Source organism: Oncorhynchus mykiss, chromosome 15 (genome assembly GCF_057628025.1).
Source record: "Oncorhynchus mykiss isolate SJ-2025 chromosome 15, ASM5762802v1, whole genome shotgun sequence".
Lineage (NCBI taxonomy): Eukaryota > Metazoa > Chordata > Actinopteri > Salmoniformes > Salmonidae > Oncorhynchus > Oncorhynchus mykiss.
The window spans coordinates 53,159,756-53,183,837 of record NC_143036.1 but is presented as its reverse complement, the minus strand read 5'-3'; the positions used below and the strand labels follow the sequence as shown (position 1 = coordinate 53,183,837).

At 42.7% G+C, this 24,082-nt stretch overlaps 1 protein-coding gene across 1 annotated transcript in view; it reads right to left on the bottom strand.

Moving 5' to 3' along the window:
* The window catches only part of LOC110490233 (forkhead box P2), a 114,529-nt gene that overhangs the window by 64,826 nt on the left and 25,621 nt on the right, over positions 1–24,082 (bottom strand). The window contains 1 exon segment of the mRNA XM_036944523.2: positions 1,157–1,343. Within this exon segment, the coding sequence (XP_036800418.2) occupies positions 1,157–1,333 (177 nt within the window). The 5' untranslated portion in view covers positions 1,334–1,343.

The following is a 24,082-nucleotide window of genomic DNA, read 5'->3' as shown; positions in this document are numbered from 1 at the left end:
TGCAGGACATGCTTCATTCTGCTACACTGGCTGCACCCCCCACCCACCCACCCATCCGACACACACACACACACCCACACACACACACACACACACATCGGCACGACTTAACCACAGGGCTTCAGCTGCCTCTACCAATATGTGTACACACACACTAACATGGACACACACAGACGCAAACTTACACGTAAAAATATAGAAACATCCTCAAAGCAACAAAAAAAACCACAGCTACAAGTAGACAACACACACAAACACACACTCGCAGGGTTCCATACACAGAAGCAACACGCATTGTTCCAAACCCACGGCGAGGGTCCCCCAAAGCACAGCCCGACCTCTACCGCTGCTCTTTTGGCAAACTGTTAAAGCCATCATTCTCCATGAAAAGACACGAGCACTTGACTCCTCTCCCCAACAGCGCCTGACTCTCACAGCTCCCACACAACAGCCCCAGTCACACTTAAATATCCCACGGAAATCAATAAAATCGACACCATCAACAGAACATTTTTATAAAAACACACTAAACATTTACACACACAAAAAAATGTATGAATTCTTTGTTAATTCCACAGGCCAAGATGAGAGACAGCAGTCAGAACAGAGAGCATGCAGAAGTGTGTCCCAGTCAAAGGTTTGCCTCCCGGGGCTGTGGCAGAGTAGAGTGGACGGCTATAGGACCGAGTTAGGAGGCCCTCTGGTGGTTACAGCTGAGCCACGGCTCTCAAACCCACAAACAGGGCGCACACACACAAACGGCAGCGCCAGCCGGCTTTGTACGCCGCTCCCTCTCTCACACACACACTCGCTCACATGGCCTCAGCCGAAGTGTGCTCTCAACATAGCACACACACACACAAATATCAATAAAAACACACTAAAACACCAGCAACAACTACACAACCTCTTAGACGAGTAGTCCTCAACAGCAACATGTCAAAATCAAACACATAAATGCCCAACCACACAATAAACAACTATCAATAAAAACAATCATAAACACGCCAAAAAAATAAAAAATAAATTAAAAACACAACCTTATTTCTATACTAAACGAAACAGTGTCATCTCCAGAAAAGAGTGCCTGCCCTGTCAGTACGAGCCCTGTGCTAGCAGTTAGAGCATGGTGACGTGCAGGAGAAACACAACTTACCTGCTGTTGTTGGAGATGCAGCAGCCCGACTGTGCTTACTTCGCTGCTTGTGTCACCGCTTGATCTTCCATCTCTACTGCCAGCATCTAATTGGCTGCATAGGCTGCTCAGGCTGCTCATTCCATTTTGACTCATTGAACTGTTGCTTATTGTCTCTGTGGCCGACTCCTGCATCATGACTTAAAACCTAGAAGTGATTAAGAGGCACCAGTTAAGGCTCTTGTTACAACCCTTTTCTTTTCTTTTCATTTTTTCCCCTCTTTTTTTCCCCCTTTTTTTTTATTTTTTTAAAAGCTTCCATTATTACCTCTGCAAATGAAAGCATTTAAGAGGGGGAGGGGGGTGACGCAGGAGGAATTATGCATTCATTGTGTAAATGAAGCAATACAAAGAGATGCACATCTTCTCGGTCTCTTTGTAAAGGAGGGTCGAGTCTAAACGTGGTAAGTGTTTTAATAACTAGAATTTAGGCACAAATAGGGCCTCTGCTGCACTACGTCCATGTTGGGAATATGTGTGTATAGGACACATTTATGATTGTATATTTAAAAAATATATATATATACAGAAATACTTTTCCTAACGGACGTAAAAAAATATATAGTCAGACACACACGTACACTTATTTTATTTTTTACATGATCACTCACTCCTTGATATACCCTCACCCTGTCTAGGCACACACAGACCCTCCTAAACTATTCCCCGTCTTGATTCTGTCAGGATTTTAGTGCGAGTCTCGCATGAACAAAGTTGCCTAATGACGCACAGCTAATCATGCAAAATTAAAATGTGGTAGAGGAGGTGGGAGGGGAGGAGGAGGTGGGAGGGGAGGTCCAAATCACATGGTATCACCCGGTGATAAATGATATAATAGGCTTCTTCTCCCTTAGCTGTGTCTAAATAAAAATGTGCCTCCGAGGCTTCCATAGAGAAAAAGCTCATATGTCACATATTGGCTCAATGTTTTTTCTCTTTCTTTTTTAATCAAACCTCAAATATTCATTTATTTTGGTGACATTTAAAACATTTACTGCTGTTCTCCACGGGACACAATTAAACTGGTCCATGGGCAAATAAATGTAAGATATTGAACTAATTTCACTAGCATCTATTAGATATGAAAAGCTGAGACGAAGGAGAGAAAAGAAGCAAAAAAAATCACGAATATCACTAATGATTGTGCTAAAAACAGCATAAATTATGCATAATTTATGCCTCCTCTCCTGTAATCCATTTTTTTTTAAAAATCATTTTCCCTGCATAAATGCTCTGTACCTTGGTTGGAGCAATGAGGAGTCCTGCCCAGGATCAGTGGAAATCCTCACAATAAATAAAATAAGTCGAATCACAGTGACTGACCCAACACAACACACTGTTCGAGGTGTGTTCTGCATCTCTAATACCACTCTGATGGGGCTTCTCTATTTGACAGCCTCTCCATAATTAGCATATTCATTAAGGTAATACCTAATAATTCAAATGTATAATTTTTGGGGTTTCAAATTTCAATTTCCCTTCAATAAAATATCATGTCTATACCATTAATATAGTCTGTATGCAATAATGATATTTCAAATCGTTATGTATGGTTATTCATATTCAAATAATATCCCTTCTTATATCTGTGGTGGTACAGTACAGCCCTCCTCCCTTCTTAAATTAAATACACCAATTGTGTCACATGCATAGGCTGAGCAACTAATACTACGTTTTGATTCAAAACATCCTGTAGCATGACTGATTTTGAACTGAGAGATAATGCTGGTAATGAAATGCTAAACACACTCACTCACTCACTCACTCACATATATACATGCATGCCCGTGCACAAACGCATGTGCTCATGCACAGTGCACACACATACACAGACACAAACACACACACACACACACACAAACACACGAACATACACACACAGTACACATTGACCTTAGTAGGGATACTCTAACAGCACCTAATGTTTCCTCATTAACTAACATGTCTCCCTCATCATCATGCAGCAAACACACAACACTGGCCATCTCTATCTGGTGGGAATACAGATTTCCTCTGTTATCCTGTCAATAACGGGACACGTACAGGTTCAAATGCCCCCAAACTGACTACTGAGGTGGCATGGTGGGGTGTCATTTCAGATTTGCCCATAGACTGTATGCCACTCTGTTTCTTGAGTCAAAACACAGATCCCACCTCCATGTAGGATACAATGAGCTCCAAAAGAATTGGGACAGTGACAGTTGCTGTTTTGGCTCGGTACTCCCAGCACTTTGGATTTCAAATGTACAATGACTATGTGGTTAAAGTGCAGACCGTTAAGCTTTAATTTGAGGGTATTCTCATCCATATCGGGTGAACTGTTTAGAAATTACACCACTTTTTGTACATAGTCCCCCAATTTTAGGGAAGCAAAAGCATTGGAACAAATTCACTTATATGTGTATTAAAGTAGTCGAAAGTTGGTCCCATATTCCTTGAATACATCAAGCATGTGTTGTTTGTTTTGGTTGTGTTTCAGATTATTTTGTGCCCAAATAGAAATTAATGGTCAATCATGTATTGTGTCATTTTGGAGTCACTTTTATTGTTAATAAGAATAGAATATGTTTCTAAACACTTCTACATTCATGTGGATGCTACCATGATTACAGGTAGTCCTGAATGAATCGTGAATAATGATGAGAGATGAGCATGTCTTGGGGGTATGATATTTGTGTGTCACTGTATCATTTGAAATTCAAAGTACTGGAGTACAGAGCCAAACAAAACATAATGTGTCACTGTCCCAATACCTTTGGAGCTCACTGCATATGAAACAGCATCACTCTAGTCTTCAAGAGCCTGATAACTATTTCAGACACCAAACGTGACCACCAACTCTGACGCCAATTTGTTATCAACTCACAGTTCGGGTAACAAAACAGATTCTGCTTCTAACATAACCGCATTTTCATATCAGTAAATGCCATTAGAATGACTGGGCCAGGCTGTGTAACTGTGTGATGAGGGGCAGACCCAGTCACAAAGCCAGCTAACAGCAGACCGTCTTTAAAGGATGTCCAGGGTGCAGGATAAACAGGATACAGGCAGAACAAACAGGAGCAGGAGTTACACAGAGCAGGGTGACAGCTGCTCCGGCCACAGTAAATAAGCAGTGAACAAGACGTGCTTATGAACAAACACTCCCTGTTAAAACAGGGCAGAGCTACATTAGTGGTGGGAGAGAGACAGAGGGAGGGGGGAGAAGGAGGGGGGGGTCAGCGAGAGACAGAAAAGGAGAGAGCCTGAGAGGGGGGGGGGGGGAGAAGGAGAGAGCATGATAAATAAAGAGAGAAAGAGAGAGAAAAGGAGAGAGAGATTTGAAACAGCATATTTGTACATCGTTACAACACTGTATATATATACATTATATGACATCTTTATTATTTTGGAACTTCTGTGAGTGTAATGTTTACTGTTAATTTTTATTGTTTATTTCACGTTTGTATATTATCTACTTCACTTGCTTTGGCAATGTTAACATGTTTCCCATGCCAATAATAAAGCTACTTGAATTGAATTGAGAGAGAGAGAAAGAGAGAGAGAGAGAGAGAGAGAGAGAGAGAGAGAGAGAAGGACATAGTGAGAGGGTAAGATTGGCATAATGTGTGACACCCAAACCAGTGATGAATCTCAGCCCAAGAAACACAAAGCAGCAGCCGAGATCAGGCGACTAATAAGTATTCAAATTAGGCATACATTTTACATGCCCAATGTTTAAAATATTCAGAGAAACACCGCCTGATTGCCTTTACTAGGGTTTTATGAACATTCTAATGGAGATTTTTTTGGGGGGGAAGGGCGATGGATGCGAGGAAAACTTGAAGATATATGAGGGAAAAATAAGGATATTTTAATGACATTTAATACAATGAGAAGCGTTACCTAACTCAACTTAAAATTGGGGATTTTTAAATGAAACCAATTAGATGTTTATTAACCCACAAGACAGGTTCTATTTACTATATGTAATTTACTTGAAAATTATTAGTACATTTTTTTAAAATACAGATTTGTAATGAGAAATTTGGTTAAGAGAAAGAAACCTCTCTCACCTATCAAATGTTGCTTAAACGAGAAACAAGGGAGAATCATATTGTCATTTAAATCAAGGAAATACAAAATATTAATACAATATCCATCTTAATCATGACAACGGTATAGTTTCTCCCTCAACAAAAATCTGTGCATGTGTCTATCCGATGATAATGATAATGCAGATATATGCTAATCATATTCCGAGAGATCAGATGGTGCTTTAACCTTAATGACAGCGGTGAGACAAATTAATTAGCCATCTAAAGGCAGCATTCAAATCTGCCAATTAGAATGTCAATTAGATCCACCCTGGCTGCAGACCACAGAGAGAGGATCTGACTATAGCGGTGACTGGGTGACTGGCAGAGTGTCAGGGCTCACCGTACACATTGAGAAAGATGGATAGTGACAACGCATGGCACCAGAGGGTAAGTGTGTATTGGTGTGTGTGTCATGTGTGTGTGTGTGTGTGTGTGTGTGTGTGTGTGTGTGCGTGCATTGGGCATACATGTGTGTATGTCCATCGCAGGTCTTTCCCCATTTTCTTCACCCCTCGCGGGTACCAACCGGTCCGCCCTGGGATCAGATTGTCCTAGAAACAACTGGGCCGGAAGCATCCAGCCCTCCACCCTTAGTAACAATATTTACTGGACTAGCGCTATCCAGAGTCCATGGGCTATGGAGGAGTTGAACAGTGCATGAGTGAGTGAATAAGGCTCAGCAATGTCTGCCTCGTCGGTGTGTTTGACATCCCTTAAATTGGTAGTGTCCTGCATTTTAACACACCAGCTATTTGACGCCATTTTCTCAAGCCATAATCTTCCAATGAGGAGTGCCAGACCACATATTATATGAATCAGTTACACAGACACAGACTGTTATTGCCAGCGTAATTTACTGGTAATACTATAGGTGTACAGCTAGGGAGGGAAAATAATAGTCATACAAAGTGTTTAAGGGGAGGTAGTGAGAGAAAACTGAATTTTATCTGTCTGCGGTCAAAGGTCATGGATGACTTCAACGTCCCTATTACGGGGTCTGATAGAATGAGAATCATTTCAGATGCAGTGCGAGAGACACATTATTTGCGAATGTTTAAAGTAACTTCTCTTTGTGTCTAATTCCCACTGTAACGGCACCTTGCTTTGCTATTCCTCTCCGGCTGAGTAAATGTTTGCTCATGAATCTTACGCCGTGCAAATCTGTCTTTTCCATCAGGTGAAGAATCCCAGACAGAATCCTGACAACGCATTCAGGGCTGAGATTGTGAATTTGTAGTGAGACTACTGATGTGGGAGGACAGAGACAATTCACACACGCACGCACGCACACACACACACACACACACACAAACACACCTTTCTCTAACAGCCCCTAATGTTTCCTCATTAACTAACATGTCTCCCTCTTCATCATGTACCAAACACACAACACTGGCCATCTATCTAGATGTACTGTGTTATACTGTCCCCTATTTGACACATAAAGGTCTCTATCTGCCCCAAAATGGAACTGCGGTGGCAGGGTGTCACATATGCTGCATGTTCAGCTATATAGTGCATGTTCCCTATATAGTGCACTGCTTCGTAGTGGACTTTGTAGTGCACTATAGGGAAAAGGGTGTCATTTGAGATTTGCCCAGGATTCAAATAGCCTGAGTGTTCAGGATTCCACTCTGCAGTGTCTTTCTGCAGTCAGGAACACGGACCCAGTCTCCCTGTGCCTGCATGATACTGTATATGAAACTTCAGCCTAAAGAAGCCTGATGACTATTTCAGAAACCAAACGTGACCACTGACTCTGTGATCCAAGAAGTCTATTCATTATCAGTTCACAGTTCAGGTAGTTGGAATTCTTACATTCACTGGAAAAATAATGCAAAAATGACATTTCACCGTCTGTTGGCTCCTTCAGTTCAGATCAAGTCAAGATATGGACACCACTTAAAATAATCACAAATTCTGTGCTCCAGTGAAATTAATTAATCATTGCCATAAGTTACAACACATTCAAAATAAAGAAGTACCGGGCCCTGGCTACGCTCAAATATTTAACACTTAAGATTGCCTAATAAATCAAAATGCCAGATTATCACCCACTTAAAACACTGGCTCTGAGCTGGTACTTACAACATGATAACTCCAACCCTGAGTTGAAATAACAATTTATAAAAAAAGAAATAAAACAAGTTTTAATTCATTTGAACGTTTACCACTCAGCTCGTTGCTTACATAAACCCTTAAATATGACAAAGATGCTTGTTTGTACTTGAGGTGTAATTCGCAAGCGAAGCTCTCGCTCCTCGCAGCCCAAGGAAGTCACTGTGGTTTATTGCTACCTCTCCCGGAGCCCTAAGGAGTGAGACACGATCAGGGAGAGAACAGCCACTGGTAAAGTTCTGTTCAACACAGCTACACTATTGGAGATGAAGTATAGCCAAGCCAGAGCAGACCGTGCCGCTTCCGAAAAGAAAAGCTTCCTTATTTTGGCACTGAAGGGACACCATAAAGAGCATTAATGACTATTTCTAAAAACCTGTGTGTAGTGGTAAGGGTTTCTCTTTCAGATAAAGCAATTTCAAAGTGACTCACAACGGAACGAGAAGATGAGATTGCTTTAGGGGAAGAAATCATATTTACAAAACCAGGGGTTGGAAAAATGAAAAGGGGATGAATATGAAGGAATAATAGACTTATCTTTTTTAGGATTAACATTATTCTCTGAAACGGTATCACACGTCCTTATCGGCAGCACAATGAGACCATGCTCAGAAAACCTCAGTCATATTTCAATTCATCATTTTAGCTGACAAGAAATAGTCGTTCCCAGTCATTCTGTGGAGAGATTGTTCAGAACTTAATTCTGTTCTGTTTACATTAAGAAGACGAGACAGAAAGAGGAGGAGAGTATGCAAGTGTGTGTAAGTGTCTGGGAGCGTGTGTGTGTGTGTGTGTGCGTGTGTGTGTGTGTGTATTCTGCCAACGTAACCAAGGATGTCTGCACTGTACTAAATGTCCTAAAGTACATTTAAATAATTCATATTACACAGTGTCTTACTCTACAGTTTCATTCTCCATTAAGACAGTGTGCTTAAATATACAAAACAATGGCTAACGATTCCAGTTAATTATCCAAATGGTTAGAAATAACCTTAAATATGAAAATAAATATAAATCAATGATAATAAATAAAACGTTTTTTTTTTTAAGTAAATAAATATTCAACTTGGTCTTTAATTATATCTGAGATTTCCGGAGGTCAATGGAGATTTACACCTGTCTGTGTATGGAGAGTGTCTTGTCTCTCTATCTGCCTCTGGGTCTGTAATACACAGTAGCAGAGCATTGACGGGAAGAGGAGAATCTAAGTCCTTATGTGTGGTTAGTGAGTACGTTCTCCCCTTAAGCTCTTCCCATATCATTTACATTTTACCCATCAAGCACCTCCTTCTGCGAGGAGGAGGAGGAGGAGGAGGAGGAGGTGGCACCAAAGTGGGCGACCACAAGCAGACAGTGACGAAAGCTCATCAAGCTAGGCCCTCGTTTGCATTTTGGGAAATTCCCATTAATTAACTTAGCCCACCTAATCACGAGTAATTGACCTATAAAAGAGAAGGCCCCATTGTCTGCTCCAATCATATCTACAGAGAGGACGCAGCAGCGTTGTGAAGCAGGGAAGAAAGAACTTTCACCGGTGGCTGGAAACCTGTACGTCCATCTTTCTACCAGGGACTATTTACCCAACTCCTCCGACGCATATTTCATCTCTCATTGCATTGTTCTGATGTGATTATCTGTCGTTGACATGGTCTACTTTTGTTGCTGGGGCCCGAGATAAAAACAAGCTGTGAGATGAGATGGACTTCCTGACTGACGCAAGCAACAAGAGAGGTGCCTGCGGCTTCTTCTGAGGGAAGGTGAGGGGGGGGGGACAGAGGAGCGAATGACGGCAATGACGGGCAGAGCTGCAGCGAGGAGAGAGGGATCCAGCCAGAGCGATACAGAGACATAGCTCATTGTGACGTTTCCAGTTATTTCTGGCTGATTAGGGTCATTATGTCCACGGCCTGATTTATGTTGTCATTCCCCCTCACCAGTCCTGCATCGATAGATCTTAATGAATTGGTAAATAAGGGTGAAGATTACACTTGACAAGACCACAACATTTCTCATTCATACCGAGACAAGATTTATGTAACCAATTAGGTCCATAACGGGGGAGATTGGTCAGAAGAAAAATCATATTTTCAGAAGAAATGACCAGTCTAACCCTGGACAAAACAGATAAAGGGGAGTCTTTAACAGTGGCTTAGTCACACACCAAACAGCCAGCGTGAGGTCTCCAAACGGATATCACTCCTGCCCCGCTCAGGATTTTAGGAATTGATTTAAAAATGACTCCCCGCTATAGCTACCCACCCCACTACAGTACCAGCTACAGCTACTTTCCATTTTAAACACAGCCAGCTAATCACTATAGCTCCATCTGCATAATGTCTAAACCATAGATTATGGAATCAACAGATACAAAATTAAGCTCTCGCCCAACAAAGGATCCACTTTGATGTGCAAATGTGAATTCAAGGAGGTACTTCTCTCCCCCCCCCCCCCCCCCAAAAAAAAGAACAAAAAATAAAAATCAATCGTCTCTACCGAGACTTCACTTAATGTTTGATACGTCCATTGATGAATAATCGGCTTTTTCCCCCTCAATTATTTAATTTACACGTCCTACAATTCTAGGAATCAGTTGGCACCCTCTTTTGTCATTAGTAATAAAAAAAAACGGATAAAAGCGCTGATCATCAATAGCCAACGACAGCCCGGGACGACCCAAAGGGCGGGAGTGAACAGAGGTGGAAAATTACAGCAAGGTGATACCGGAGCCTCCTCGTTTCAGCTCTCCCCTTCAAGCACATGCAAATGAGCGTGGCGCTGCTTAACTGCATCATTTATGTGGATAATAGCGGCATCATCATTACGGGGAAATTAAATTACATCACAATTAGCGTAACAAAGTGATTGGTTAAACTTTCAAAACAAATACCCAGTTCTGCTAATGAACAGTGCTAATTGGCCACGGTGCATTCTAAATAAAACATGTAGGTAAACATGTGTTTTACTTAAACAATTTCAAAATGCATTGTTTCTGAGAGACACAAAGAGAGAGAGAGAGAGAGAGAGAGAGAGAGAGAGGGGAAAAAAGCTCCAAAACAGAATATCGCCAGGGGGATTTGTAAACTGAAATATAAAATGTGTAGCATTTAATTTTATTGCACTAAATAACCTATTATATTCAGGACTCTGGAGAACAATGTAAATTATCTGCCTTCAAAATGGAGTTGGGCCAATTCTCCACGTGAACTAATCACATAGCTCATTATGCATCTGGGTATTAAATTATGAAGAGGAAGCCTATCCGCATTCCAGCAGAAAGACCTATGAAATGTTAATAATATACTCACAACAGCCCAATACCATGCTTTACTCCATGTCATGAATATTTAAGTAAACAAATTATTCACCCGCCTTTGATAAAGATAATTAGTATTTCGCCAGCTTATAATTTTTGTGACCCTCCCTCTCCCTCCTTTCTTAAGGGATTTGCTCTATGGATATGCTGTTCTGAGACATGCCCTATAAAGTTTGGGTCCTTAAGATATAAACGAGTCCTTACTTACAATTTTTATTTTTTTATCTAGCTAAATAACTCAAAATAAAAGACTCACCCTAGTAAAACAAATATCTGCAACTCATTTATATTTGATCTTTATTAACTTATAAAGAATCACGGTGGAGGGTGACCCCTTTTCATTTCATCACCACCAGTAAAATCTCATCCGAAAAAACATTACTTTCACCTCTTGATTTTAATGATCAATAATTTGCCCATTAGTAACACAGTAAACTCCACATCAACACAACGTCCTAAACAGCAGTCTAAAGTGCACACATCAAATAAAGAAGCCAACACAATACTAAGACAGCTAAGAGCTCAAAAAAAAAAAAGACAGCATGTTCACATCCACAGACAAACACTAATCACCAGCCCAACCATTCATTCATCCAGAGCAATTAACCACCAGCACATGAATGCACAGCCCACAGACACACACAGAACACAATCCAAGCCAAAGTACAGCAGCTAGCCAAATACTGGATGAGCAGCCCGCCTCCCTGCCGTTGAAAACACAGCCATGAATACAGCGAGAGGTGAGCGGTACAGAGAGCAGAGAGAGAGAGAGAGGTGCGCGGAGAGCAGGATGAGAAAGGATGGATGAAGTTAGGAGTTGCTTGGTTTTATTACCTGGAGGTGAGGAGTAGTGTCAGAGACAGTGTCTGGTGGCCAGAGAAGGAAAGCTGTTGGTGTTGTTTGCAGTGGAGAGGAGCAGACTGGGGTGTCACAGGGGGAGAGGGGCTTCTATCTTTTCTCATCACTCCAACTGTGTTTATAGAGGCTCGCATCATAAACAAGACAACGCCGCCACTGCTCTTCCCTGCCTCTCTCGAAGCCCTGTTCATGCATACTTAAATCACCCCGTCGCCCATTAAAAAACGGCCTTCCTGACAATTATTCTATCATTTCCAGTTGTCACTGGGCAATTACCAACAGGCAGCCCCTCTCGGACAGGCCCAATGGGAGAGATCAGAAAGAGAGAGAGAGGGAGAGAGAGGGGGGCTGCTGCCTGCCTTCTCAGGCAGGGAGAGGGAGTAAAAAAAAGTGCCCAAAATGGAAATTTATAGCCTAGACACAGCGCCTTCTCTCTCCTGACACGCAGGAAATAATTAGACCATCATACACCCGGCCTGCCGACCGCTGATGAAATATATCACAATTACTTGAAAACACTACTTATCATTTCATTCTCCTTTTTTATTGACTTTGAAAGACATTACAATTATTACGGCTCGGTGTCTGATCTGAGAGTGACCTTCAAAAACTATTTTTTTGTGGGGGTTTTTCCGCTGCTTTTGACTAGTGAGTGAGAGGGTGAGTGAGTGAGTGAGTGAGTGCAGCGTGTGTGTGTGTTTGTGTGGGTAGGGGGGGGGGGACCTTTACACGCGTACATGTAGAGTGTCTGACTCCTCACAGGATGCGAGCCGGGTCTCCCCTCGGGCCTCGTCTGCACGCTTGCCAGGCAACTCTCTCTCACACCGCTCTCTCTCAACGCACATCTGCTACTTGCAGGAGCTCTCCTTCTCTCTCCCTCAAACACACACGCACGCACACACACACACACACACACACACGAGCGAGCTACCTCAGCTCTCGCCGGCACAGCCTGCATCCCTACCTGGCGGCGCGTCGAGGGGAACTAACTAACCGGCTGAGGGAGAACCGCAGCTGAAAGGGAGCGTTTTGGGACACCCTGGGAGAGAGGTATGTGTGCCTGGCTTTATTTCTAGCACAGCTCAGTGCCTTTCTCAGCGTCTCCGTCTCTGTGTCGCTGTCTAAACAGGCAGAATAGGATGAGTGGGAGAGAGGGAGTGGAGCAGCCTGTAGCCTCGGCTCTGTGCGCTGTGCTCCGGGAGAGAGAGAGTAGTAGAGCTCTTAAAAACAATTAGACACGTCGGTCTATCTATTACTGGATAACTGCCCTCAGACCACACCACACAGAACTACCACGACACACAGATCTGTTCACAAACACAAATCATCAATACAAACTGCCAATAACGTAAAGCAGAGAGAGAAAGTAGCCTACCTTTTAAACAATGACAAGAGAGAACTCCACTCCCCCGGGTAAGAGGCATTTGAAGATATTCTTAGAAGCCTCGGAGCGTTAACGGTGCATCAAGGGGGGGGGGAAATGTCACTGGTAGAAAACAGCTTCAGGGAGAGGGGGAACGAGAGAAAAAAAAGAGGAAAGAAAAATGTAAAAAAAACTAGCTGACGCTAACTGTCAAAGACATCATCAAAGAGGTATTTACAGCAGTAATGACACCACTGTGACAGAGCACCTCTGCCCGGTCACGTCCAAGAACCATTGCACTTCTGGGTAATTAAAACAAATCAAGCATCCCCTCTGATTGTTTTGGCACCCGAGGACCAATCGTACACAAAAATCAGCGGTTTGATTGCAAGGGTAGGGGGAGGTAGGATTTGGCAGGGGTGTGGGAGGGGGTACGTGGGGGGGGGGGGGGGGGGGGGGGGGGGGTCAAGTTTTTTTTCCTTTCTGCATAGCAAGCAGAAAGAGGAGTGACAAAGGTTCAGGAGCGGACCAGGCGTGATCTCCAAACAGTGAGTGCTTTTCTCACTTCCTTTCTCAGGAAGACACCAGTCACAGAAGAGCGTCGGCCTCTTCTGCCATGCAGCTCCCACGACTCTGATAAATATATCTCTGTCTTCCCTTTTTAGGGCAAGCCTGCAACAATGTGCTGTAAGCCTGGCGAAACTCAAAAAGACCTCTTTACAGAGGAAGTATTCGAGCGGAGGGGAGGGGAGGGGGGGGGGGAACAGCAGACAAGCTTTTCACAGCTTTTCCTCCATCCGCATCAGACAAACCTTTGCAACCACTTCACAAAAGACACATTTGTCTTTACAGATGCCCATCATGCCTCACGTATTTTGCACAGTGCATTTCATCATTTAACAATGGTTAATTGGAGCCAAAGAACAACCATCCCCTCTGTCTGCCAGCTACATTGTCGCCAGTCTGACTGTGATGTATTGACATACTTGCTGTACTGTAAACAACACACGCCGGCAGAAACAAGAAGGAACATTTTGAGCTAATGCTGTTTGTCAATTTTCACTTTTTTTTGTCTCTCTCGCTCTCTCTCTCTCCTTTCTCTCTCTCTTTCTCTCTCTCTCTTCTCTCTCCTGCATGCCACAGATGTTTTCCTTAGCTGCTCCAGCAGACAGGAATCTACTAGCAGAGAAGAAAGCCTCGGTCTCCCCCAGGAGAACAGTACAAAGCCCAGTCTGCACACAGCAGATGCAAAAGCAAGTCCATCTGCTACCAGCTCACAACGCCACATGGACTTGTGAGATTCAATCCTAGGCGTCGTCTGGCTGGCTGTGTTTGTGTAGACGCCACTGAAACAAGAGGAGGAGAGGCTGATGTGGAGGAAGGGTCGATATAACTCACACAGGCTCCCCCAGACCTGAAACACACGTGTCCCCACAAGTGTGTGTGCTCGTGTGTGTGTGTGTGTGTGTGTGTGCACGCGCACAGGCGTAAGTGCCTGTGTGTTGAAGTCTGCCGGATGAATGTGTACTCATGAAATTCAACAAACTATTCTTACAGCATAAACAAAGATAAACAGACACAAATTCACTGACAGCGAGAGTACGCGGAGCAGGAACTTTCATGCTCAGGGAGATGCACCCAAGGCAGGCATGACAGATTTATTTAGTAAAAGATCTAGCCTCTAACTCGGGGTATAAGACCACTTGAACTCACAGCTCGGAGCGGTGTGTTGGCATGAGTTCACAGGCTCCGAATAGCACATTATATACCAACCAGCAGATTTGAGCTGTCTGATATCCTTATAAAAAAAAAGCAACAGCGAAAGCCAAAAAGCTTTAGCATTTTCATTTGCCTTCACTGTCTGAAGCAGCGTGGTAAACACTAAACAAGATCAAGGGGGAGTTGTGCCTGAGAAACAGCTACAAGGTCTAAATTGCTTAGAGCACAAACATTGGGCCGAGCAATTACGCCCATTTTTACTTTCAACACGTTGAGCTATGTGGCTATAATGCTCCTTCAACACCCCATAAACCACTTGGAAGATAAACACAAGACAGTCCTCTGGGCGTTGAAAAGCCACCCAGCCACCCTCCTTGACATTGTCAGCCAGAGAACAACAAGACATTGTGCATCACTAACACTTCACTGTATGTTTTCTGCCTGTATTTTCTTCCAGGCCTTCACACCACCAAGGTCAACAAACAACGCCACCAGCGTCTCTTCACCGTGGCAGGAGAAGAGACATGGGTAGCAGGGGAGGGGGGGGGGGGGTAAAGAGGAGGGTAGTGCCGGTGTGGGGGATGGTAATAACTACGGCAGTTGTAGTGGTGGTGTAGGTTTCTATCTCTGAGCGATGGCATCATTTCCATAGCAACCCTCTAACTATTAATTTCCAATTAAAGCAGACACAAAGCGCGTTGCCCGGGGCCATCAGACAGTGTCAAGAGCCTCATCCCTACATTCCACACTTCCACACTGGAGAGTGAGACCATGGCGTCCGCCACCACCATCACCACTAGCATCATTGGGCTAGTCAATCTCACAGGCAGCAACTTGGGCTCAGGGCAGACACAGAGATACCCAGAGCCTCTTTCACCTTACCCACCATTAGAATGATTTATTATGGCCAAAACACTTCAACGCTAAAACAAATGGGAATTAAGAGGAAGGGAAAAACACTGGTGTGGAACTGCCACTTAGAGGTGCTGCGTTTGAAAAATGCATTAAAAAAAGGAGCCCAGCAATAGCATGAGTCTGAGAGAGAGAGAGAGAGAGAGAGAGAGAGAGAGAGAGAGAGAGAGAGAGAGAGAGAGAGAGAGAGAGAGAGAGAGAGAGAGAGAGAGAGAGAGAGAGAGAGAGAGAGAGAGAGAGAGAGAGAGAGGGAGATGGAGAAAGAGCGAGAGAGGGAAAGATTGAAAGAGAAACCCTATGGCAGGGTTCCCCAACTGACGGCCCTCAGGCCGAATTTGGCCTGTGGGTGGTTTTATTTGGCCCCCCAAGTATTCTGAGTAAAAAAATATAATATTTTTGTTGTTAGAATTTTCATTGCTAGACATAAAAGACTGTAAAAACACTAGGAACACCAGCTCCAAGTGATTTTAATTTTGGAAATCCGTTCCCAAGGATTCCCACGCATAATAGAAACACGTGATCATATACAAATGTAAGCAAGGTTTGAAATGATTATGTTTTAGTCAAATATTATATCCGTTTGGGCTTCTTGCAGTCTACAAATGATTTGTAATTATGTTCCGCCTACCCGACCATCCAATGAAAAAAAAAATTGGCCTGTGGCTGAATCTAGTTGATGATCCTTGCCCTATGGCTTGTGTGTGCAGTGACTGAGAGAGTGTGCATTTGTTTCAGCCCTTTGCCCAAATGCCATGATGTTCACTTTGCATGGAGGGTTAACCACTTGAATTCACTCCCCCTCTCCCCTCCTCTTTAAACTAGACCAGATCAGAGCTACAATATACAATATGCAGTGAACAGCTGAATATAATGTACCTCTCAAAACCAAACACACTGCACTGGTACTGGCAGTTGGACTACATGCAGACAGACACCTGCAGTATTTCAATAGAATGAACATTCCTATTAGTATATCTAAAAACAGACCACCTTCATGTTGTTTAGGTTTTGGGGCTCCCGAGTGGCACAGCGGTCTAAGGCAGAGCATCTCAATGCTAGAGGCATCACCACAGACCTTGGTTCGATTCCAGGCTGTATCACAACCGGCCGTGATTGGCAGCGCACAATTGGCCCAGTGGCGTCCGGTTTAGGGTTTGGCCGGGGTAGGCCGCCATTGTCAATAAGAATTTGCTCTTAACTCTCTTGCCTAGTTAAATAAAGGTTAAATCAAATAAAATGTCACTACGATATGTTTCCAAAAGCAAAACTGAATAACACAGTTATAGTTGATGAATACACAAACACACTAACAAGACATAATGATCTTAAGCCTTTCCATTTTAATTTTTCTCCCCACAACAAGTTCAGTGTGGCCATAATGGACCATTAGAGCGCAGTGATTGTATTACAGGAGGCTGAACATTTGAATATACTGTACTTAAGCAACTGGAGTATCCATGGCAACTTCCCCATGCCTTGCTTAGAACGGTCCCTAATGAAATCCATATTAAGTAGCCGATAATGAGAGTGTCCAAACATATTTGCATAGATATTTCAGATGAAGGGAGAAGTGGGAGAAAGGGAGAGACAGAGAGCTGCTGCCACAGTCACAACGGCGAGAATATGTTTTTAATCAGTCATTCATCGACAAGAGAAGCAGGAGCCGGACCCGACTGAGCCAAACAGCTGTATTGAGATTCACAGCGACTGAGAGCATTAATCAAGATGTACAGTATGCCACTTCCATCCAGTGGTTAAAAAGGAACTGTTAAGTGAATAGTTCAAACTGGTGGTCACTGGGCAGCTCACCAACCCTAACCTTCTAGGCTGGCTGCCTGCCTCTCTTTAGGCTCCCTCCCTCCCTACACAGGAGTCTCTCATTTGACTTCCATTTGCGACTTTGGCCCGGTGCCCAACAGGACATCCCAGAGTGAGTGTTTGCTTGACTCAATATCAACAGGCCGAATACGCAGCTAGAGGTGGAACTGCCCAGCTTTCAGTTCCTATTGAAAATAAACCGGACAGAACTATCAACATGCGCCACGAGGAGCCACGTATAGCAGTCGCTCAGCGCCGTTCCACTGGTTTCAGCTCTCTCTCTCTCTCTTCTCTCACTGCTCAATGATACCTGCCTGCCTAGCTGCACCCCTTCTCTCCCCTTCCACCAGCCCCCAGCTTGCAGGCAGGGCCAACCGAAGTATATACGTCACTGCTGCAGCAGAGAAAAAAATAAAAGAGATCGAAATGACAGAAGTCAGACAGTTCAAGCTGACCGGGCACTTCAAACAGAAAAACTGGGGGAGAATGCGACAGACACTCCAGGTTAAATTGGCTCTTCGGCGCCCCGCTCTTCTCTCTCCCTTTAAAATGTAGGTTTTCTTCAAAAGACGTATTTGAATTAGACGCGTTGATAAAATCAAAGGCTTGGCTGTGTGGGTAAATTTAAACAAGTAAGTGCACCTCACAGCAGTTTACCTATTATACAGCAGATTGGAGTCAGATGAAAGTCTAGTAGCCTAGCATAGCAGACATCTTCCCCTTTTTTTCACCGTAGATATTATCATATTGTAAAGGCTGCAATATGATAATATTGAAAAAGACATGGATATCGGGTATTAATGTTCCTGGCCGGCAAGGTGTCATCAGATAGATGAAAGAGAACGGTTAAGGATTCATACAATAGCCCGCTCCCACAGGTGTATTTCCTGCTAACGATAAAAAGGAAAGCCATTTCTGACATTCATACACCGTGTGCTGAGGATCTCATGGATTCCCATAGTCTTCAGATAACCATAGCTACACAGGTAGAATAAGAGTTAAGACAAAGTCCAGTGAAATTCAAAAGACCGCAGCACCAGTATTTTAACACACCACAAACTGCGTCTACTATGTCAACAACATCCTGGCTACACATTTTCAGGTACCAGGTGCCATTGTAGATTCCATATCGTGGAGTTTTGTACACCGAGTGTACAAAACATCAGGAACACCTGCTCATTCCATGACACAAACTGACCAGGTGAATCCAGGTGAAAGCTATGATCCCTTATTGATTTCACTTCTTAAATCCACTTCAATCAGTGTAGATAAAGAGGAGACAGGATAAATAAGTACTTTTAAGCCTTGAGACATGGATTGCGTATGTGTGCCATTCAGAGGGCAAGACTAAAGATTTAAGTGCCTTTAAACGTTGCAGGTGCCAGGTGAGTTGCTGGGTTTTTCCACACTCAAGAGTTTCCCCTGTGTATCAAGAATGGTCCACCACCCAAAGGACATCCAGCCAACTTGACACAACTTTGGGAAGCATTGGAGTCAACATGGGCCAGCATCCTTGTGGAACACTTTCGACACCTTGTAGAGTCCACGCCCCGACGAATTGAGGCTGTTCTGATGGCAAAACACGGTCCACCTCAAAAGGAAGGTGTTCCTCATGTTTTGTACACTCAGTGTATAGACAGTAGATTAGATAGTGTTTAAAAGGCCAGTGCTATCAACAGCAGTTTAGTGGTACATAGATCTGTCTAGTCTGGTACTGGAGCTCCTCCTGAACACTTACCTCACTGTTCTGAGTTACCACTGACACACAGAGGCCATCCATTCATGACAGTAATACCATTCAACCAGACACCAATTACATGAAAGAAAACTTAAATAAATCCAGGAAAAATGGCATCTCGCCAAAGAATAATTAACTCATGATATGGAAATTTCAAACTTAAACGTTCTCCACACCGCTGCTAATTTAAACGTAATTTTTACTAGCCACTAATTCGGGATAGGAATTACATCTGGAGGTAATTCTCAGAATGGAGCGGAGCCCAGTGGAGGCTACCCAAATAAAAAAGGGGAACTATTCAGGAGAGTGGGAGTTCCGGGCACTGAAACTGCACTTCTTGCAAAAAAATGTTTTCATCATGCTGTCATCTGTCTAGGTTTAAAGAAGACGTAGGTGTTGCAGGCAGAGAAAGATGCTTTCTGGAGATCGAGGGAGGAAGGGAAGGAGGGAGTGAGAGGGAGGGACAGAGAGAGAGCAAGGGACCGGTTTGGGTTTTTACTTTACCTTCTATACTGGTATTTGAATGTTTGGTTTGTTAAATGTGATACGCCTAGTGTAATGTCAATTTTTATAGTTTACTTCGCTACTTGAGTCATCTCTCTCCGTGCCACTCCCCCTGTCACTCAAGGAGCGCATTTGGTGTTCCTCGACAAGACTCTTGCGTTCAGTCTGCATGGTCAATGCAGCACATGCAACAATGTTAATGACAACAATGCTGTTTTCACTTTTCTTCTTAATATAAATCCACTGGCGTTCTATAATGACACTATTCGTTTGTGTTTCTTACATCAGCTAGTTTGTCTTTTCTTAGCAAGTTGCTCTAAATCTAGGGAGACGCTAATTGTTAGCCGCTAACGCTAATAGCTAGCTAATAAATGTACTGAGTAAGAGCAAACGTAGCTAGCTAATACAGCCTGATAATACCATTGATGGTGTAGACCTAAACCAGCATGTTGTTTGTGCAACAGTATCTTCTAAATCAAATAGGAATATGCAAAGCAAGGCAAGAATATGTTAGCTAAGAGAAAAGAATGTAGCCAAAGCTTATAGGGTCCCCTAGGAAACACTTATCAACACTTTTTGTTCCTACCGTCAAAATAACTCCTCCCTGGCATTTTAATTCGTTGTCATCTCACACAAGACTGTATTCAAAGTGCCACTATTATATTCTAACTATAGAATTAGAATAGTCATTCTATTTCCATGATTCCAACAGTTTTGCTCTAATTGGCAAGTCAAATCGCAATTGCATCATTTGGTTAAAAATAAGTCCTAGATGATTTGCCCATATCGTGCACACACTACGTGGCAGTGTGGAAATTCTCTCAATTGAGCAGTGGTTTAAAGTACTTAAGTAAAAACGCTTTCAAGTACTACTTAAGTACATTCCTAAAGAAAATGCTGTACTTTTTACTCCATTCATTTTCCCTGACACCTAAAAGTACTCGTTACATTTTGAATGCTTAGCAGGACAGGAAAATGGTCCAAGTCAGGCACTTGTCAAGAGAACATCCATGGTCATCTACTGCCCCTGATTTGGAGGACTCACTAAACAGAAATGCTTTGCTTGTAAATTATGTCTGAGTGTTGGGGTGTGCCCCTGGCTATCCGTAAATTATTATTATTTTTTTTTAAATGGTGCCATCTGGTTTACTTAATATAAGGAATTAAAAATTACTTATACTTTTACTTTTGATACCTAAGTACATTTTATCAAGTACATTTACTTTTGATACTTGAGTATATATAAAACCAAATACTTTTAGACTTTTACTCAAGTGGAATTTTACTGGGTGACTTTCACTTTTACTTCAGTAATTTTCTACTAATGGTATCTTTACTTTAACTCAAGTATGACATTTGGGTACTTTTCCACAACTGCAGTTGATTGCAGGAAATGCAGAAATGATAAAAGTGCTGATATTTGTTTTGGTTGAAGTTGAAACGAACAGTACAAAACAATCAGAATGGAGATGTGTTGCCATCCTAGGATCACTCACTACTCATAAAGCAAACATAGAACTTTTATTATTCAAAAACTAAAAATACCGTCCAATTAAATAAAAAAATACAGTGATATAAAAGGCCAGGTGGTCAGAGTGGACCTGCAAGCTGGTGGGATGCCAGCTCTGTTGAGTCTTGGTTCATAATTAGCTCTTCACTCAAGCTGGGGGAAAACACACACCTGAGGTTCTGGAACTGAGATTCTGGGCCAGCTCTCTCTATTTTACCGCACCTGATGTTAAACTTCTGGTCAACCGTCTCAAAGAATTTACTCAATGATGGTACAGTGGTTGCTTGTCTGGAAACTTTTGTGTGATGTAAAAAAATGTATCAGGTAGACTGCAAAAACTCTGCATTCACAAGGGAGGAAGTGAGGTAGGGAAAGAGGCAGGAGATAGAGATTAAATTGCGAGCGTGGCAAAACACACCAATCAAACTTCTTTCTCCATCAGAAAAGGGGGAGGGATTTAAAAAGTTTGGTTTCCAACAATCCAACAGAGTGAAAAGTTGCTCTGTAGAGGGGACGCTTACATTCAATACAGAACCGTGCAGTTCCGCAATATAAGCCACAACCACCCCCTCCACCTCCTCTCCAACAGAAAATGTTTTTCCAAATGAAAATAAACTGAGGCCGGCTGGTTTGAGGCAGTTAAACTCAGGAATATGAGATCAAATAAAGGCTCCCGTGGAGGCTGAAAGGAGAAATGAAATCACTTCTGAGAGGGAGATGTACCTCGTAATAAAATTACTTCTTTATATCTTTCTAAACGGCACATTTTCCCCAGGAGTGGTTAAGGCTGTCCTCGGTCAAAGACAGCATGCAAGTAGCAATTTTTACTTCTGGTAGACGATTCTGTGACACACTTCTCGAGACTCACTGTGATGCTCTGCAATTTGCCTCGGAAAAACTAAAAAAGTCTTTCAGCAACAAGTTTTTGGCTGAACTTTGGTGGAGTTTAGAAGTCACTTTGATGGTTTTCCGGAACATGTCAATGTCAATGAAAACTCCAATGTTCCATCCAATTGAAAATACAGGGAATGGCAATAAGCTTCACATTGCTTTTCAACGACTAACTGTCCGTTCCAGTGCACTCTTGTATGGTGGGCTCAAGTATGTAGTAGATTGCCAACCGTCCATGGGCATACACCACAAACAAATACAGACTCATCTTGCAGAGTAGGAGAGTCAATAAAGAATAACATCACTTTGAAAATAGTTACCTACTGCAATTATTCCACAGCCATTCCGTTTGGCATTGGGGAAATTGACTGAACACAGAATGGCCGAGCTTGCGTAACCTACAGTAAACAACATGTCATTGATTTTGCCGGTTTTTAAATAAAGTACAGTAACAATAACTTTCAGTCCCACATTTTAGCCATAGCCAGGCAGCCAATGTATGAGAGGACATTTGCAATCTGGAGGAATACGTTATAGTTTATTATAAAGTGCCTAATAAATGTTTAAATAAAAATGCTTTAGCCAGAGAAATGAGCCACTTACCAGTTTTCTTCCTCACTACCTTAAAAGCTGTCCACATTCAGGGCTCTGAGTGGAGGGAAAAGCAGACTGCGATGGCAATAAAAGCCGGACTAGATTCACAATTTATCGAAAACAGAAATTGATGGTGGGCTTGAGAGCGGCGTACATGTTGTAATATGGCTGATTCAAAATGACAAGGAGAAAAGTCATATTTTCAGTGATCCCATTTGAGTGGCTAAACTCAAGAAGTAAAAAAAAAAAAAAAAAAGTTGTCCTGTGTAGGCTACAGTGGACATAACTCAGCGAACACCCTCATTTTGTAGAAATTGCCCACAAATGAAAGAAATCCTCTCTTGTAGTCAAATCTTGACTCTTGGAGAGAACACGTTTTTAAAAATATAACTTTTATAACTTTTTATGTATTTTTAAATGGGGGTTGTGAAGGTTAATCTAAGAAAGCACAACACTTTTAAACACATTTAAAGCAATTACCTGAAGTCATTCCCAAGTCCCTAACGGTTACAACAAATGTGTGATGTGTTCTGTGTTTCTCCAACAGGCTTGTTTTTTACTCTCTTGGCATGCAATTAAATGGTTCACGACAAGCTCATGATATTTTGCCGAGACAGAATTCATCTCTGCGTAATTGGGAACATAATTTTCTCCGACAATTCCGGGAGTGTGTTTACAAACATTAAATTCATGAGTTAGGTTACATGCATTTAGAGAGCATTCTCACTACAGATCCTTACACATCAGATCCCAAAATAGTCATTGGATTGTGCATCTAATGCAGCTTAAGTCATCTACTGGGAGGTTGTTGTGAAGTTATTATCTCGATGTGTTTTAATGTACAACACATACACCCAATTATACTGTATTTAGAGAGAGTGTACTAACTTGGGAGAACATTCAAACACCATTAAACTTTCTTTCCATTGTGCCCTTCCCCGTCAAAGCCTGTTCCTATCTATTGAGAAAGACGGATGGCAGATGGGGCTGTTTCTGACAGCTTAAAAGTACCCATCAGCTGCTGCAGAGACGTTTCACAGCCCATCCCGCCATCCCATCCACCCTGCACCTCCCCAAACAAACAGCAGACTCAGACTTCAAATACATAGCAGGACTATTAGGTAATCCCTCCTTTGTTCAGACCCACCGAGCCTTCCTGACCAACCAACCTCCCTCCCATCTTCTGGGGTTGCCTCTCAAATGGCACCATTTTCCCTTTATAGTGCACTACCTTTGACCAGAGCCAGTACGGCCTCTGGTCAGAAGTAGTGCCCTATAAAAAAGGAGTAGGGCGCCATTTGGTACGGAGCCTTCTTCGCTGTTCCAAACTCCTGCCCCTGTTCCAAACGGACAGCGGAACACTTCACGCTGATAGAAACACATAGGAGGAGTGTTTGATGATGAATGATAGTAGGAATTATCTGGGAAAATATGCACATGGTATCTTATGGCATTGAGGAAAAGCATTTG